At 39.2% G+C, this 16,935-nt stretch overlaps 1 protein-coding gene across 1 annotated transcript in view; it reads right to left on the minus strand.

Annotated features, from left to right (window-relative positions):
* CSMD1 (CUB and Sushi multiple domains 1) overlaps window positions 1–16,935 on the minus strand; it is a 2,494,699-nt gene that overhangs the window by 315,835 nt on the left and 2,161,929 nt on the right. The window contains exons 48-49 of the mRNA XM_040430026.1: window positions 16,562–16,708; window positions 14,218–14,406 (exon numbers count right to left, since the gene is read on the minus strand). Coding sequence (XP_040285960.1) covers window positions 14,218–14,406; window positions 16,562–16,708 — 336 coding nt within the window. The remainder of the gene's footprint in view (window positions 1–14,217; window positions 14,407–16,561; window positions 16,709–16,935) is intronic.

Here is a 16,935-nt window from a genome sequence, read left to right on the forward strand (position 1 = left end):
TAAAAAGGCTTTTTCTGTTTGGTGAATGCCTAATTTTTAGGGCCTCTACTCCAGTGGCCTACAGTAAAATTTTTATCCAGTGACCGCCTAATGTACCTCCAGCCACATCATCACAAGTTTTTGGCTGCCAGGTGAATGCCTAATTTTTGGGGCCTGTAATGGCCTACAGTAAAATTGCTATCCACTGACCGTCTAATGTATCTTCAGCCACATAATCACTTGTTCTTTTCTGTTAGGTGAATGCCTAATGTTTGGGGCCTGTACTGGCCTATAGTAAATTGCTATCCAATGACCGTCGAATATACCTACAGCCACATAATCACTTTTTCTTTTCAGTCAGGTGAATGTATAATTTTTGGGGCCTATACTCCACTGGCCTACAGTAAAATTGTTATTCAGTAAACACCTAATGTACCTCTAGCCACATAATCAATTGTTCTTTTATGTCCGGTGAATGCCTAATGTTTGGGGCCTATACTCCACTGTCCTACAGTAAAATTGTTATCTACTGACCGCCTAATGTACCACCAGCCACATAATCACTTGTTCTTTTCTGTCCGGTGAATGCCTAATGTTTGGGGCCTGTAGTCCACTGGCCTACAGTAAAATTGTAAACACTGACCGTCTAACATACCTTTAGCCATAATCACTTCTTCTTCTCTGTCCAGTGAATGCATAATTTTTGGGGCCTGTAATCCACTGGCCTACAGTAAAATTGTTATCGACTGACCGCCTAATATACCTCCAACCACATAATCACTTGTTCTTTTCTGTCCGGTGAATGCCTAATGTTTAGTGCCTATACTCCACTGGCCTGCAGTAAAATTGTGATCCACTGACCTTCTAATATACCTCCAGGCACATAATCACTTCTTCTTTTCTGTACAGTGAATGCATAATGTTTGGGGCCTATACTTCACTGCCCTACAGTAAAATTGCTATCCATTGACCGCCAAATATACCACCAGCCACATAATCACTTATTCTTTTCTGTCAAGTGAATGCATAATTCTTGGGGCCTGTACTACACTGGCCTATAGTAAAAATTGTTATTCAGTAAATGCCTAATGTACCTCTAGCCACATAATCACTTGATCTTTTCTGTCCAGTGAATGCCTAATGCTTCGGGCCTATACTTCACTGGCCTGCAGTAAAATTGTTATCCACTGACCGTCTAATATACCTCCAGCCACATAATCAATTGTTCTTTTTTATCCAGTGAATGCCTTATGTTTAGGGCCTACACTCGACTGGCCTACAGTAAAATTGTTATCCACTGACCGCCTAATATAACTACAGCCACATAATTCTTTTCTGTCCGGTGAATGCATATTTTTTTGGGCCTGTCCTCCACTGGCCTATAGTAAAATTGTTTTGGACTGACCGTCTAATATACCTCTAGCCACAAAATCACTTGTTCTTTTCTGTCAGGTTAATGCATAATTTTTGGGGCCTGTACTCCACTGGTTTACAGTAAAATTGTTATTAACTGACCGTCTAATATACCTCCAGCCACATAATCCCTTGTTCTTTTCTGTCAGGTGAATTCCTAATGTTTGGGGCGTGTACTCCACTGGCCTACAGTAAAATTGTTATGCACTGACTGTGTAATATACCTCCAGCCACATAATCACTTGTTCTTTTCTGTCAGGTGAATGCATAATGTTTGGGGCCTGTACTCCACTGGCCTGCAGTAAAATTGTTATCCACTATCTGTCTAATATACCGCCAGCCACATAATCATTTGTTCTTTTATGTCCGGTAAATACCTGATGTTTGGGGCCTGTACTCCACTGGCCTACAGTAAAATTGTTATCCACTGACCGTCTAATATACCTCTAGCCACATAATCACTTGTTCTTTTTTGTCAGGATAATGCATAATTTTTGGGGCCTGTACTGCACTGATCTACAGTGAAATTGTTATCCATGACCGTGTAATATACCTCCAGCCACATAATCACTTGTTCTTTTCTGTCAGGTGAATGCATAATTTTTCGGTCCTGTACTCCACTGGCCTACAGTAAAATCCACTGACCGTATAATATACCTCCATTCTCATAATCACTTGTTCTTCTCTTTCCGGTGAATGCCTAAATTTTGGGGCCCATACTCCTGTGACCTAAAATACATTTTTTCTAGCCTCCAGCATGGCACATTTTTGAGAGTTTCCCTTTAAGATGCATAAAAATTAACCCTGATTAAAATACATATTTTTTGGTAAGAATTTTAGCTATTGATCCCCCTCTGGTATGTCACTGTCCATGTTGTGAGACTATTTGTGCACTTCTATTAAGTATTTGGTGGCTGCAAATATGTCCTAAAGGTTTTTCAGGTTCGCCTGCCATCAAAGTGAATGGGGCCCACCATGAATGCGCGGTTCGCGAACATTTGATTTCGAATGCGCGTTCGCGAAATGTCCCGGATGATGTTCATCCATCACTAAAAAGGTGTAGATGGTAGGACCTCTTGGGTCAGCAGCAAAGGGCCAAACCTGGCAAGACAAACATAGACAGACAGACAACACAGAGCAGAAGGGTGAAACAACACAGTACAGAAGGGTGAAGACAAGACAGAACAGACTGACCTCAACACTCCACGGTCAAAGGCAGAAATAGCAGCCTAACGAGCACACCTGAAAGGACCCATCCAGGAACCGACCAGGGGAGGTTAACCACATCAGAATCAAATAGGGATGTACCAAATCAGGTCATGGTTAACCAGAAACCACAGCATACCAAGCTGCGATACAGGATGTTGCCACTAGCAACCAGCATGCATGGAACACCGCAGCCAGTACGCAAGAGCGCAACCAACCTGACATACTCAAAAGGAGCCGGTATTGCCAAAAGGGGTACAAACACACACAGATAGGTTCACACTATAAACCATAGCTAGCACGCAGCCAAAAGCAACCAACCTACACGTAATCACCTGTAGCCAGTACGCAAAAGGCGTGCATGACTCACCTGTAGCCAGCCTGCATGACAAACTACGTCACGGTCAACCGCACCGTGACAATTAGTCCATGAAAAAAAAATGGGTCCATTTTCCCAAATCCCTGGTGATCATCAGTTATTTTTATTGAATGTTGCTGCAATCTATACATTTTAACAGTTTGGGTCAATGGAATGGTGTGTGGACAGGCAAGGTCTGCCGATGCAGGAGCTGCTGATTCTCTGGTTCTGTTTCACAGAGGAAAGTCCTAAGTGGGATACTCTCTATATAGCATTCATGTGTCTTAATAGGGCTCATTGGAAGGGTTTGTCATAGTGAGATAACCCTTTTAATGCCAGGGTATAATAGTCATAAATGTATTAAATGTGTTTCAAGCCAGCATATTATATTTTCATTTATGTTTTTCTAGATACATATGCACATGCTGAATTTAACATTACTTTTTTACACGCATTTATGCCATATCGGTTTTTACTTTATCAGAAAGTATTTAGCATTTCCAAAACTTGGAATAGGTTTAGTTCCATTCCTGCTCTGTATTTGTCTTCTATCTCTTATTCTTTTCACAGTATTTAGGCAAGATTCGGCTTCACTATCATTTTGGAAACATACCTTAACCCCTTCCTGACCTTTGACGTACTGTTACGTCATGGGAACCACTGAGTTCCCGCAATTTGACGTAATAGTACGTCATAGTGATTGTGCGGGCACCAGAGCGGTGGTAGCCGGGCCCCTGCTGTATCCGCCGGCATCGCTGTAAAAGCTGATGCCGGCGGATTAACCCCTTCTATGCCGCGGTCCGTGCTGACCGCGACATAGAAGAGGTTTGTGTCAGGTGAACGATCGCATGGAGTCCCCGCATCGAGTCCTCGCACTGCGACACAAGGCAACCCGATGCAGTGCAGAGGCTGCCCAATGCCTTGCAGGGCATCGGGAACTGCCTTCTACGGGTGCCGAGGAGATTCAGCCTCAGGCTGGGTCTCCTAGGCAACCTGTTAGTGTATGACTCAGTGTCATACACTAACAGGCAATGCATTACAATACAGATGTATTGTAATGCATTGCAGAGGGGATCAGACCCCCAAAAGTGAATGTCATAAATAGATTAAAGTAAAAAAAAGTAAAAAGATGTTTTTTTTAATAAAATTAATAAAGTAATAAAATTCATAAAGTAAAAAAGAAAAAAAAACGCCCCTTTCCCCTTATTTTCTAATAAAAAAAACAAAAAAATTAACCCACACATATTAGGTATCACCGCATCCGTAATGCCCGGCTCTATAAATATATCACATGATCCACCCTGTCCGATAAACACCATAAAAAAATAAAAATAAAAACAGTGTAAACAGTATTTTTGTCACCTTACATCACAAAAAGTGCAACACTAAGCGATCAAAAAGGCGTATGCCCCCCAAAATGGTATCAATAAAACTGTCACCTCATCCCGCAAAAAATGAGCCCCTACCTAAGACAATCGCCAAAAAAAAACAAAAAAAAAAAACTATAGCTCTCAGAACATGGAGACACTAAAACATAATTTTTTTTAGTTTCAAAACTGCTATTATTGTGCTAAAGTAAAATACATAAAAAATATACATATTAGGTATCGCCACGTCCGTAACAAGCAGCTCTATGAAAATATTACATGACCTAACCACTCAGATGAACACCGTAAAAAAAAAGGGGGGAAAAAAAGCCATTTTTGTCACATTACATCACAAAAATTGCAACAGCAAGTGATCAAAAAGGCGTATGCCCCCCAAAATAGTACCAATCAGACCGTCACCTCATCCCGCAAAAATTTTGACCCTACCTAAGAGAATCGGTCAAAAAATACAAAAGCTATGGCTCTCAGACTATGGAGACACTAAAATAAGCTTATTTTTTTTTACTTCAAAACTGCTATTATTGTGCTAAAGTAAAAAAAAAATATATATATATACATATTAGGTATCGCCACATCCATAACAAAAAGCTCTATGAAAATATTACATGACCTAACCACTCAGATGAACACCGTAAAAAAAAAGGGGGAAAAAAAAGCCATTTTTGTCACATTACATCACAAAAATTGCAACAGCAAGTGATCAAAAAGGCGTATGCCCCCCAAAATAGTACCAATCAGACCGTCACCTCATCCCGCAAAAATTTTGACCCTACCTAAGAGAATCGGTCAAAAAATACAAAAGCTATGGCTCTCAGACTATGGAGACACTAAAATATACATATTAGGTATCGCCACATCCATAACAAAAAGCTCTATAAAAATATCACATGACCTAACCACTCAGGTGAACACCGTAAAAAATATATATATATAAAAATGGGGGGGGGGGAGCCATTTTTTTCACATTACAGTCGAGGCCAAAAGTTTTGAGAATTACATAAATATTGGAAATTGGAAAAGTTGCTGCTTAAGTTTTTATAATAGCAATTTGCATATACTCTAGAATGTTATGAAGAGTGATCAGATGAATTGCATAGTCCTTCTTTGCCATGAAAATTAACTTAATCCCAAAAAAACCTTTCCACTGCATTTCATTGCTGTCATTAAAGAACCTGCTGAGATCATTTCAGTAATCGTCTTGTTAACTCAGGTGAGAATCTTGACGAGCACAAGGCTGGAGATCATTATGTCAGGCTGATTGGGTTAAAATGGCAGACTTGACATGTTAAAAGGAGGGTGATGCTTGAAATCATTGTTCTTCCATTGTTAACCATGGTCAACTGCAAAGAAACGCGTGCAGCCATCATTGCCTTGCATAAAAATGGCTTCACAGGCAAGGATATTGTGGCTACTAAGATTGCACCTCAATCAACAATTTATAGGATCATCAAGAACTTCAAGGAAAGAGGTTCAATTCTTGTTAAGAAGGCTTCAGGGTTCAGGGCGTCCAAGAAAGTCCAGCAAGCACCAGGATCGTCTCCTAAAGAGGATTCAGCTGCAGGATCGGAGTGCCACCAGTGCAGAGCTTGCTCAGGAATGGCAGCAGGCAGGTGTGAGCGCATCTGCACGCACAGTGAGGCGAAGACTTTTGGAAGATGGCCTGGTGTCAAGAAGGGCAGCAAAGAAGCCACTTCTCTCCAAAAAAAACATCAGGGACAGATTGATCTTCTGCAGAATGTATGGTGAATGGACTGCTGAGGACTGGGGGCAAAGTCATATTCTCCGATGAAGCCTCTTTCCGATTGTTTGGGGCATCTGGAAAAAGGCTTGTCCGGAGAAGAAAAGGTGAGCGCTACCATCAGTCCTGTGCCATGCCAACAGTAAAGCATCCTGAAACCATTCATGTGTGGGGTTGCTTCTCATCCAAGGGAGTGGGCTCACTCACAATTTTGCCCAAAAACACAGCCATGAATAAAGAATGGTACCAAAACACCCTCCAACAGCAACTTCTTCCAACAATCCAACAACAGTTTGGTGAAGAACAATGAATTTTCCAGCACGATGAAGCACCGTGCCATAAGGCAAAAGTGATAACTAAGTGGCTCGGGGACCAAAACGTTGACATTTTGGGTCCATGGCCTGGAAACTCCCCAGATCTTAATCTCATTGAGAACTTGTGGTCAATCCTCAAGAGGCGGGTGGACAAACAAAAACTGACTAATTCTGACAAACTCCAAGAAGTGATTATGAAAGAATGGATTGCTATCAGCCAGGAATTGGCCCAGAAGTTAATTGAGAGCATGCCCAGTCGAATTGCAGAGGTCCTGAAAAAGAAGGGCCAACAGTGCAAATACTGACTCTTTGCATAAATGTCATGTAATTGTCGATAAAAGCCTTTGAAACGTATATGAAGTGCGTGTAATTATATTTCACTACATCACAGAAACAACTGAAACAAAGATCTAAAAGCAGTTTAGCAGCAAACTTTGTGAAAACTAATATTTGTGTCACTCTCAAAACTTTTAGCCAAGACTGTACATCACAAAAATTGCAACAGCAAGTGATCAAAAAGGTGTATGCCCCCCAAAATAGTACAAATCAGACAGTCACCTCATCCTGAAAAAAATGAGACCCTACCTTAGAGAATCGGTCAAAAATAAAAAAGCTATGGCTCTCAGACTATGAGACACTAAAATATCATTATTTCAGTTTCAAAAATGCTATTATTGTGTAAAACTTAAATAAATAAGAAAAAGTAGACATATTAGGTATTTCCACGTGCGTAACGATCTTCTCTATAAAAAAAGTCACATGACCTAATCCCTAAGGTAAACGCTGTAAAAATAAAAACGGTGCCAAAACATAAATTTTTTGGTTACCTTGCCTCACAAAAAACGTAATATAGAGCAATAAAAAATCATATGTACACCAAAATAGTACCAATAAAACTGTCACCTTAACCCATAGTTTCCAAAATGTGGTCACTTTTTTGAGTTTCTACTCTAGGGGTGCATCAGGGGGGCTTCAAATGGGACATGGTGTCAAAAAAACAGTCCAGCAAAATCTGCCTTCCAAAAACAGCATGGCATTCCTTTCCTTCTGCGCCCTGCCGTGTGGCCGTACAGCGGTTTACTACCACATATGGGGTGTTTCTGTAAACAACAGAATCAGAGCCATATATATTGAGTTTTGTTTGGCTGTTAACCCTTGCTTTGTAACTGGAAAAAAATTATTAAAATGGAAAATCTGCCAAAAAAGTAAAATTTTGAAATTGTGTCTCTATATTCCATAAATTCTTGTGGAACACCTAAAGGGTTAACAAAATTTGTGAAATCAGTTTTGAATACCTTGAGGGGTGTAGTTTCTAGAATGGGGTCACTTTTTTGGAGTTTCTACTCTAGGGGTGCATCAGGGGGGCTTTAAATGGGACATGGTGTCAAAAAACCAGTCAAGCAAAATCTGCCTTCCAAAAACTGTATGGCATTCCTTTACTTCTGTGCCCTGTCGTGTGCCCATACAGCGGTTTATGACCATATATGGGGTGTTTCTGTAAACTACAGAATTAGAGCCACAAATATTGAGTTTTGTTTGGCTGTTAACCCTTGCTTTGTAACTGGAAAAAAATTATTAAAATAGAAAATCTGCCAAAAAAGTGAAATTTTTAAATTGTATCTCTATTTTCCATTAATTCTTGTGGAACATCTAAAGTGTTAACAAAGTTAGTAAAATCAGTTTTGAATACCTTGAGGGGTGTAGTTTCTAGAATGGGGTAGCATTTTTGGGTGGTTTCTATTATGTATGCCTCACAAAGTGACTTCAGACCTGAACTGGTGCTTAACCACCTCCAGACCGCCTAACGCAGATTCGCGTTCCGGAGGTGGCAGCCCTGCGCAGAGTCACGCATATACGCGTCATCTCGCGCGAGCCGAGACTTCCTGTGAACGCGCGCACACAGGCGGGCGCGCTCACAGGAACGGAAGGTAAGAGAGTTGATCTCCAGCCTGCCAGCGGCGATCGTTCGCTGGCAGGCTGGAGATGTGTTTTTTTAAACCCCTAACAGGTATATTAGACGCTGTTTTGATAACCCCCTGTAAAGCTCCATTCAGATGTCCGCATGATTTTTACGGATCCACTGATACATGGATCGGATCCGCAAAACGCATACGGACGTCTGAATGAAGCCTTACAGGGGCGTGATCACTGACTGTGGTGATCACCCCATATAGACTCCCTGATCACCCCCCTGTCATTGATTACACCCCTGTCATTGATCAACCCCCTGTAAAGCTCCATTCAGATGTCCGCATGATTTTTACGGATCCACTGATAGATGGATCGGATCCGCAAAACGCATACGGACGTCTGAATGAAGCCTTACAGGGGCGTGATCAATGACTGTGGTGATCACCCCATATAGACTCCCTGATCACCCCCCTGTCATTGATTACACCCCTGTCATTGATCAACCCCCTGTAAAGCTCCATTCAGATGTCCGCATGATTTTTACGGATCCACTGATAGATGGATCGGATCCGCAAAACACATACAGGCGTCTCCCTGGAGCCTTCCAGGAGGGGTGATCACCCCATTCAGACTCCCTGATCACCCCCCTGTCATTGATCACCCCCCCCTGTTATTGATCACCCCCCCCCTGTCATTGATCCCCCCCCCCCCCCTGTCATGCTGCATTCAGATGTCCGTATGATTTTTACGGATCCACGGATACATGGATTGGATCCGCAAAACACATACGGACATCTGAATGGAGCCTTACAGGGGGGTGATCAATGACAGGGGGGTGATCACCCCATATAGACTCTCTGATCACCCCCCTGTCATTGATCACCCCCCTGTCATTGATCACCCTCTGTAAGGCTCCATTCAGACATTTTTTTGGCCCAAGTTAGCGGAATTATTATTTTTTTTTCTTACAAAGTCTCATATTCCACTAACTTGTATCAAAAAATAAAATCTCACATGAACTCACCATACCCCTCACGGAATCCAAATGCGTAAAATTTTTTAGACATTTATATTCCAGACTTCTTCTCACGCTTTAGGGCCCCTAGAATGCCAGGGCAGTATAAATACCCCACATGTGACCCCATTTCGGAAAGAAGACACCCCCAGGTATTCCGTGAGGGGCATATTGAGTCCATGAAAGATTGAAATTTTTGTCCCAAGTAAGCGGAACGGGAGACTTTGTGAGAAAAAAATAAAAAATATCAATTTCCGCTAACTTGTGCCAAAAAAAAAAAATTTCTATGAACTCCCCATGCCCCTCATTGAATACCTTGGGGTGTCTTATTTCCAAAATGGGGTCACATGTGGGGTATCTATACTGCCCTGGCATTCTAGGGGCCCCAAAGCGTGAGAAGAAGTCTGGTATCCAAATGTCTAAAAATGCCCTCCTAAATGGAATTTGGGCACCTTTGCGCATCTAGGCTGCAAAAAAGTGTCACACATCTGGTATCGCCGTAATCGGGAGAAGTTGGGGAATGTGTTTTGGGGTGTCATTTTACATATACCCATGCTGGGTGAGAGAAATATCTTGGTCAAATGCCAACTTTGTATAAAAAATGGGAAAAGTTGTCATTTGCCAAGATATTTCTCTCACCCAGCATGGGTATATGTAAAATGACACCCCAAAACACATTCCCCAACTTCTCCTGAATACGGCGATACCACATGTGTGACACTTTTTTGCAGCCTAGGTGGGCAAAGGGGCCCACATTCCGAAGAGCACCTTTAGGATTTCACAGGTCATTTACCTACTTACCACACATTAGGGCCCCTGGAAAATTCCAGGGCAGTATAACTACCCCACAAGTGACCCCATTTTTGAAAGAAGACACCCCAAGGTATTCCGTGAGGGGCATGGCGAGTTCCTAGAATTTTTTATTTTTTGTCACAAGTTAGAGGAAAATGATGGTTTTTTATTTATTTTTTTTCATACAAAGTCTCATATTCCACTAACTTGTGACAAAAAATAAAAACTTCCATGAACTCACTATGCCCATCAGCGAATACCTTGGGGTCTCTTCTTTCCAAAATGGGGTCACTTGTGGGGTAGTTATACTGCCCTGGCATTCTAGGGGCCCAAATGTGTGGTAAGGAGTTTGAAATCAAATTCTGTAAAAAATGACCAGTGAAATCCGAAAGGTGCTCTTTGGAATATGGGCCCCTTTGCCCACCTAGGCTGCAAAAAAGTGTCACACATCTGGTATCGCCGTACTCAGGAGAAGTTGGGGAATGTGTTTTGGGGTGTCATTTTACATATACCCATGCTGGGTGAGAGAAATATCTTGGTCAAATGCCAACTTTGTATAAAAAAATGAGAAAAGTTGTCTTTTGCCAAGATATTTCTCTCACCCAGCATGGGTATATGTAAAATGACACCCCAAAACACATTCCCCAACTTCTCCTAAATACGGCGATACCACATGTGTGACACTTTTTTGCAGCCTAGGTGGGCAAAGGGGCCCATATTCCAAAGAGCACCTTTAGGATTTCACAGGTCATTTACCTACTTACCACACATTAGGGCCCCTGGAAAATGCCAGGGCAGTATAACTACCCCACAATTGACCCCATTTTGGAAAGAAGACACCCCAAGGTATTCCGTGAGGGGCATGGCGAGTTCCTAGAATTTTTTATTTTTTGTCACAAGTTAGTGGAAAATGATGATTTTATTTATTTTTTTTTTTCCATACAAAGTCTCATATTCCACTAACTTGTGACAAAAAATAAAAACTTCCATGAACTCACTATGCCCATCAGCGAATACCTTGGGGTCTCTTCTTTCCAAAATGGGGTCACTTGTGGGGTAGTTATACTGCCCTGGCATTCTAGGGGCCCAAATGTGTGGTAAGGAGTTTGAAATCAAATTCTGTAAAAAATGACGAGTGAAATCCGAAAGGTGCTCTTTGGAATATGGGCCCCTTTGCCCACCTAGGCTGCAAAAAAGTGTCACACATCTGGTATCGCCGTACTCAGGAGAAGTTGGGGAATGTGTTTTGTGGTGTCATTTTACATATTCCCATGCTGGGTGAGAGAAATATCTTGGCAAAAGACAATTTTTCCCATTTTCCCATTTTTCCCAAGATATTTCTCTCACCCAGCATGGGTATATGTAAAAAGACACCCCAAAACACATTCCCCAACTTCTACTGAATACGGAGATACCAGATGTATGACACTTTTTTGCAGCCTAGGTGGGCAAAGGGGCCCATATTCCAAAGAGCACCTTTCGGATTTCACTCGTCATTATTTACAGAATTTGATTTCAAACTCCTTACCACACATTTGGGCCCCTAGAATGCCAGGGCAGTATAACTACCCCACAAGTGACCCCATTTTGGAAAGAAGAGACCCCAAGGTATTTTGTGATGGGCATAGTGAGTTTATAGAACTTTTTATTTTTTGTCACAAGTTAGTGGAATATGAGACTTTGTAAGAAAAAAAAAAAATCATCATTTTCCGCTAACTTGTGACAAAAAATAAAAAGTTCTCACTATGCCCATCAGCGAATACCTTAGGGTGTGTACTTTCCGAAATGGGGTCATTTGTGGGGTGTTTGTACTGTCTGGGCATTGTAGGACCTCAGGAAACATGACAGGTGCTCAGAAAGTCAGAGCTGCTTCAAAAAGCGGAAATTCACATTTTTGTACCATAGTTTGTAAACGCTATAACTTTTACCCAAACCATTTTTTTTTTACCCAAAATTTTTTTTTTATCAAAGACATTTAGAACAATAAATTTAGAGCAAAATTTATATATGGATGTGGTTTTTTTTTGCAAAATTTTACAACTGAAAGTGAAAAATGTCATTTTTTTGCAAAAAAATCGTTAAATTTCGATTAATAACAAAAAAAGTAAAAATGTCAGCAGCAATGAAATACCACCAAATGAAAGCTCTATTAGTGAGAAGAAAAGGAGGTAAAATTCATTTGGGTGGTAAGTTGCATGACCGAGCAATAAACGGTGAAAGTAGTGTAGGTCAGAAGTGTAAAAAGTGGCCTGGTCTTTCAGGGTGTTTAAGCACTGGGGGCTGGGGTGGTTAAAAAGTGGCTTTTTGAAAATTTCTGAAAAATTTCAAGATTTGCTTCTAAACTTCTAAGCCTTGTAACATCCCCAAAAAATAAAATGTCATTCCCAAAATGATCCAAACATGAAGTAGACATATGGGAAATGTAAAGTAATAATTATTTTTGTAGGTATTACTATGTATTATAGAAGTAGAGAAATTGAAACTTGGAAATTTGCAAATGTTTCAAAAATTTTGGCAAATTTGGTATTTTTTTATAAATATTTTTATTTATTTTTTACTCCATTTTACCAGTGTCATGAAGTACAATATGTGACGAAAAAACAATCTCAGAATGGCCTGTATAAGTCAAAGTGTTTTAAAATTATCGCCACATAAAGTGACACAAGTCAGATTTGCAAAAAATGGCCTGGGCAGGAAGGTGAAAACAGGCCTGGGGTTGAAGGGGTTAACATTAGCTGCATTTTATAGAAGCACATTTAATTAACTGAAAGGTTATTTGAAAGTCATATCTTAAAAATTCTTTCAAAGACCCTTTCAATTAGTGTGAATCTTCAAGTACTTTAATCTAAGTGCATGTATAGTAATTGACAGCATGAGAATGTTGTCATCTGACTCACATATAATCCGAACCAATTAAACATTTCTCATGCACATTACTAAGGTCTCCATTATTATCATTTTTGCCATAGAAATATTGAAATAGCTAAAATCATATTATGTTTTCTAAGTACATGTAGCAAACCTACAAATTTATGACACTATTTTAAATCAGCCCATTGTATCATTAAAACATATGAATTGCTACCGTGCATAGTTTGAGGTATTATGTTTAATTTATTTAACGTAAGAGATAATGAGCTGGACATCCTGTCCTAGATTCCAAAATTTCAGAAATTGTTAATGAAATCTATATTATTGACGCTCTGCTATATTTTATTCCCAGCGATATTCTAGCAAATCTAATAGTTTAGGATTGTAGTTAGATGTTACTTATTAATTAACAGCTGGCTGAAAAGATGGAAGAAAGCAAGTAGCAAAACACACACACACTCAAATGCATATGCTCAGGAGCAGCATGGTGGGTCTTGGTTTTAAATCCAACTAAGGTCAACATCTGCATGGAGTTCATTTGTTCTTCCAGTGCTTGCATGGGTTTTCTTTGGGTACTACACCCCCAAAGACATACTGCTATAGAGTTTAGATTATGCGTCCCCCTGGGGACAGCAAGTGATGATAATATCTCTAAAATGGATACAAAATATGCTGGCACTAGTAATTAGTTAATTGATTTGTACAAATTTTTTTAACTGAACAAATTCTCCATCTGTGAGGAACTGTGACTTTACAAACAATCCCTCACTGTGTCGGCAGATTAACATGGCCGCACATCTCGCAAGACCGTGATAATCTTGTGAATATGCCGTTTCTGCGAGTATTGGTGCATCTGCAGATGATATGCCTACAAAAATGATTAGTGATTATGCACACGCTGCTAAAATTTGTTTTATGGCACGTGCAAGTTTGTTGAATTTGCATGCGTCATGTATATACATCCAAAAAGTCCTGCGTAAGTTACTATCCACGATACAAAAAAATATGGAATTTCGCAAAGAACATGAATAACGTTACTTAGGAAAAAATATTGTAATATGTGCAGACGTTCATACTTGGAACATTGCTAAATTTTGGATTTATCAACACATAGAATGTTCTAGTTTACCTAGTATTATATATTGTGTGATTGAAGTACAGCAATATGAACTACTACTTTAGATAATAAAAAAGGAAACATGCTAAAAGGATTTTGCATACATATCACTTACCTTTACAAAGTGGCGCTGGTGAATCCCATTCATACATCCCATTTGGAGTCCTGATGCAGGTTGTATTTCTCTTCCCAATCATTTGATATCCTGGCTTGCAAAAATAGTAAACCTTTGATCCAAGCTGTATACCTGTCTTGTTCAAAATGCCCCCATGATTTAACATTGTGTTTAAACTGCAGTAAGCCGCTGAAAAATAACATTATATTTTGTAAAATGCCAAATTTTACCTGATTTACTAACCAAAATATACAGTATTATATAGTGCAAATGTTAATGTAAGAAAGACTTAAGCTGATCAGGTAACTATGAAATACATTTTCATGGTAGACATACAGTTTTTCCATAGATCCTAATTGCATCAGTGTACAGCACCCTCGAGCTGAGACTTGAAAGATCTGAGAAACTTTAGGACAATAATTTTTTAATTATATTTTTTAACCTCTTAGAGACCGGCCTGATTTGGGCCTTAGTGACCAAGCAATTTTTTATAAATTTTTTTAATCATCATATTCCAAGAGCTAACCATTTTTATTTTTATTTTGATGTAGGTGTATGAGGGCTTGTTTTTTGCAGGACATGTAGTTTTTAATGGCACCATTTTGGAGTACACATAACTTACTGATTAACTTTTATTAACTCTTATTTTTGGTGGGATGAGAAAAAACTGTGTCAATGAGTATTTATATTTTAATTTCTTTTCATATTTTTAGCATAAATAACATTATAAATGTATTCTCTGAGTCAGATCGATTAGAGAGATACCAAATACATATAGGGAGTCATTTATGAACAGATATACGCCACTTTTCTGGCATATATCTGGCACAGGTTCTACCGTACACCATGGTGTGGCAAAATCTGTGACTTCTTCCCCGCTCACTTGGCGTGAGTGAGGAAGGGGATGCGTCTGGTAGGCCTATCTCAATTATTTTCTATGTCTGGTCTAGTAAGCTGTCTTATATTTAGAATCGGTGGTGGATACACCTAAGTTATGTAGATATGTAGGTATGTCTTAATAAGTGTGCCCTATAGTTTCTATATTTTTTACTATTTTTGCAGAATAAAAACCATTTTTTTAAAAAGATCCAGAACTTTTTATTTTTAATTCTATGGAGTTATGTGAGAATTTTGATCGCTTTTCATTCCACTTTTTTGGTGGTGAATAGCAAAAAAAAAAGCAATTCAGCTTTTTTTATGTTTAGCATGCAGGATAAATTACAAGATAATTGTGTATTGCAGATTATTACAAATGTGATGATGCCAAATATATGGTGGGGATTTTTTTTTTTCTTTCAATATTTTTTCATTGAAAAGCTTTTTCTAGTGGAAATAATGTATTTTTTTTAACTTGGAGATTTTTTTGTTTAATAACTCTTTTAATTTTTTTTTGCCATTTACACTTTTCACAAGAGGTCTTTAACAGGTGATCTTTTGATTGCTTTTATAACACATTGCTGTACACACTGATGTATTGCTTATGCATATTATACTGTCAATGCTATACTGGAAGGCACCATAAAGGTGCAACAGAGAGGGACAGCCCAAAAGGAATACACTGCAGGCAGACCTAGGGTCTTTAATAGGCTCTACATTGCCATGTGAAGGCATGAGCAACCCACAATCTTATTTGCGGGGGGCGCATGGGAGGCAGAGGCAGCCCACTCCCTCTAAACCACTTAGATGGTGTGGTCATTATTGACCTTAGCCTTAGACCCCATTAGTGACTACTAAAAAAATGAGTATTAGCAGTCACTATGGGATTAAAGCTCATCATTCACTCCAAGCACTAAAAACACCAATTTTAAATGCTATCCATATCCATAGTTACCATCTTGCTAAATTTAAGTAGTGGCTAAGGAGGAGGCAATTTACAAGGCATCAAATACCTTTTTAGTATAGAATCCCATTTGTGGTTAGTGGTATTTTTTGCCATTTTTTCAACATGCAGTGGACAGAGTTACCATAAAGTCTAAAGTAAAATTTTCAGATGAATACATAAATTACATTTTGTTTTGGGTGTTTTTAATGTTTTTGGAGTGTGTTTTTTTTAAAATCAAAATACAGCATGTTCTAAGTACCGTATGGCATTGTTCCCTATAGGCTTGTCTATAGAGCTTACAAAATCCCATAAAAAGGTATTTTTACACCTCTTTTAACGCATAGCTATGTGGGAAGAAGGCTTACACATTTTGGAAAGAGTGGATTTGCTCTTTGATATCATTACATTTTGTTGAATGTACCCTCTTGAATTTTAACGTGAGAAAGAACAAAAAGGCACAACTTGCGAACTATAAAAAAATCAAAATAGAAATAATACAATATGACTTGTATAGTTACAAACCTGAGTATCGCATCTTGAAGCCTTTTTTACTTGTAGCATGATCTGTTGACCAGCGAAGAAAAATATTATTGCCTTTGCTAGTAAAATTGTGTTGCCCTGTTATATTGCCACTTAAAGCCACAATTAGAGAGCTTTGTCCAGATGGCCCTTTAAAACAAAGTGATAAAATGAAAGTACATGGATTTTTTATATTTTATATTACATATTTACTAAAGATTTACAAGACTTTAAAAGATTTACTGTCATGTTATGAAATTCTGCATTTGCAATTTCATAGGAGTCATAACATTTTGAAGAACTACACTATGAAACAAAGCATTATTATTATAAATCATTTCTAGTAGAGATGGCCTTGCGGTTGGCAAAATTTGCTC

Source organism: Bufo bufo, chromosome 4 (genome assembly GCF_905171765.1).
Source record: "Bufo bufo chromosome 4, aBufBuf1.1, whole genome shotgun sequence".
Taxonomy (NCBI): domain Eukaryota; kingdom Metazoa; phylum Chordata; class Amphibia; order Anura; family Bufonidae; genus Bufo; species Bufo bufo.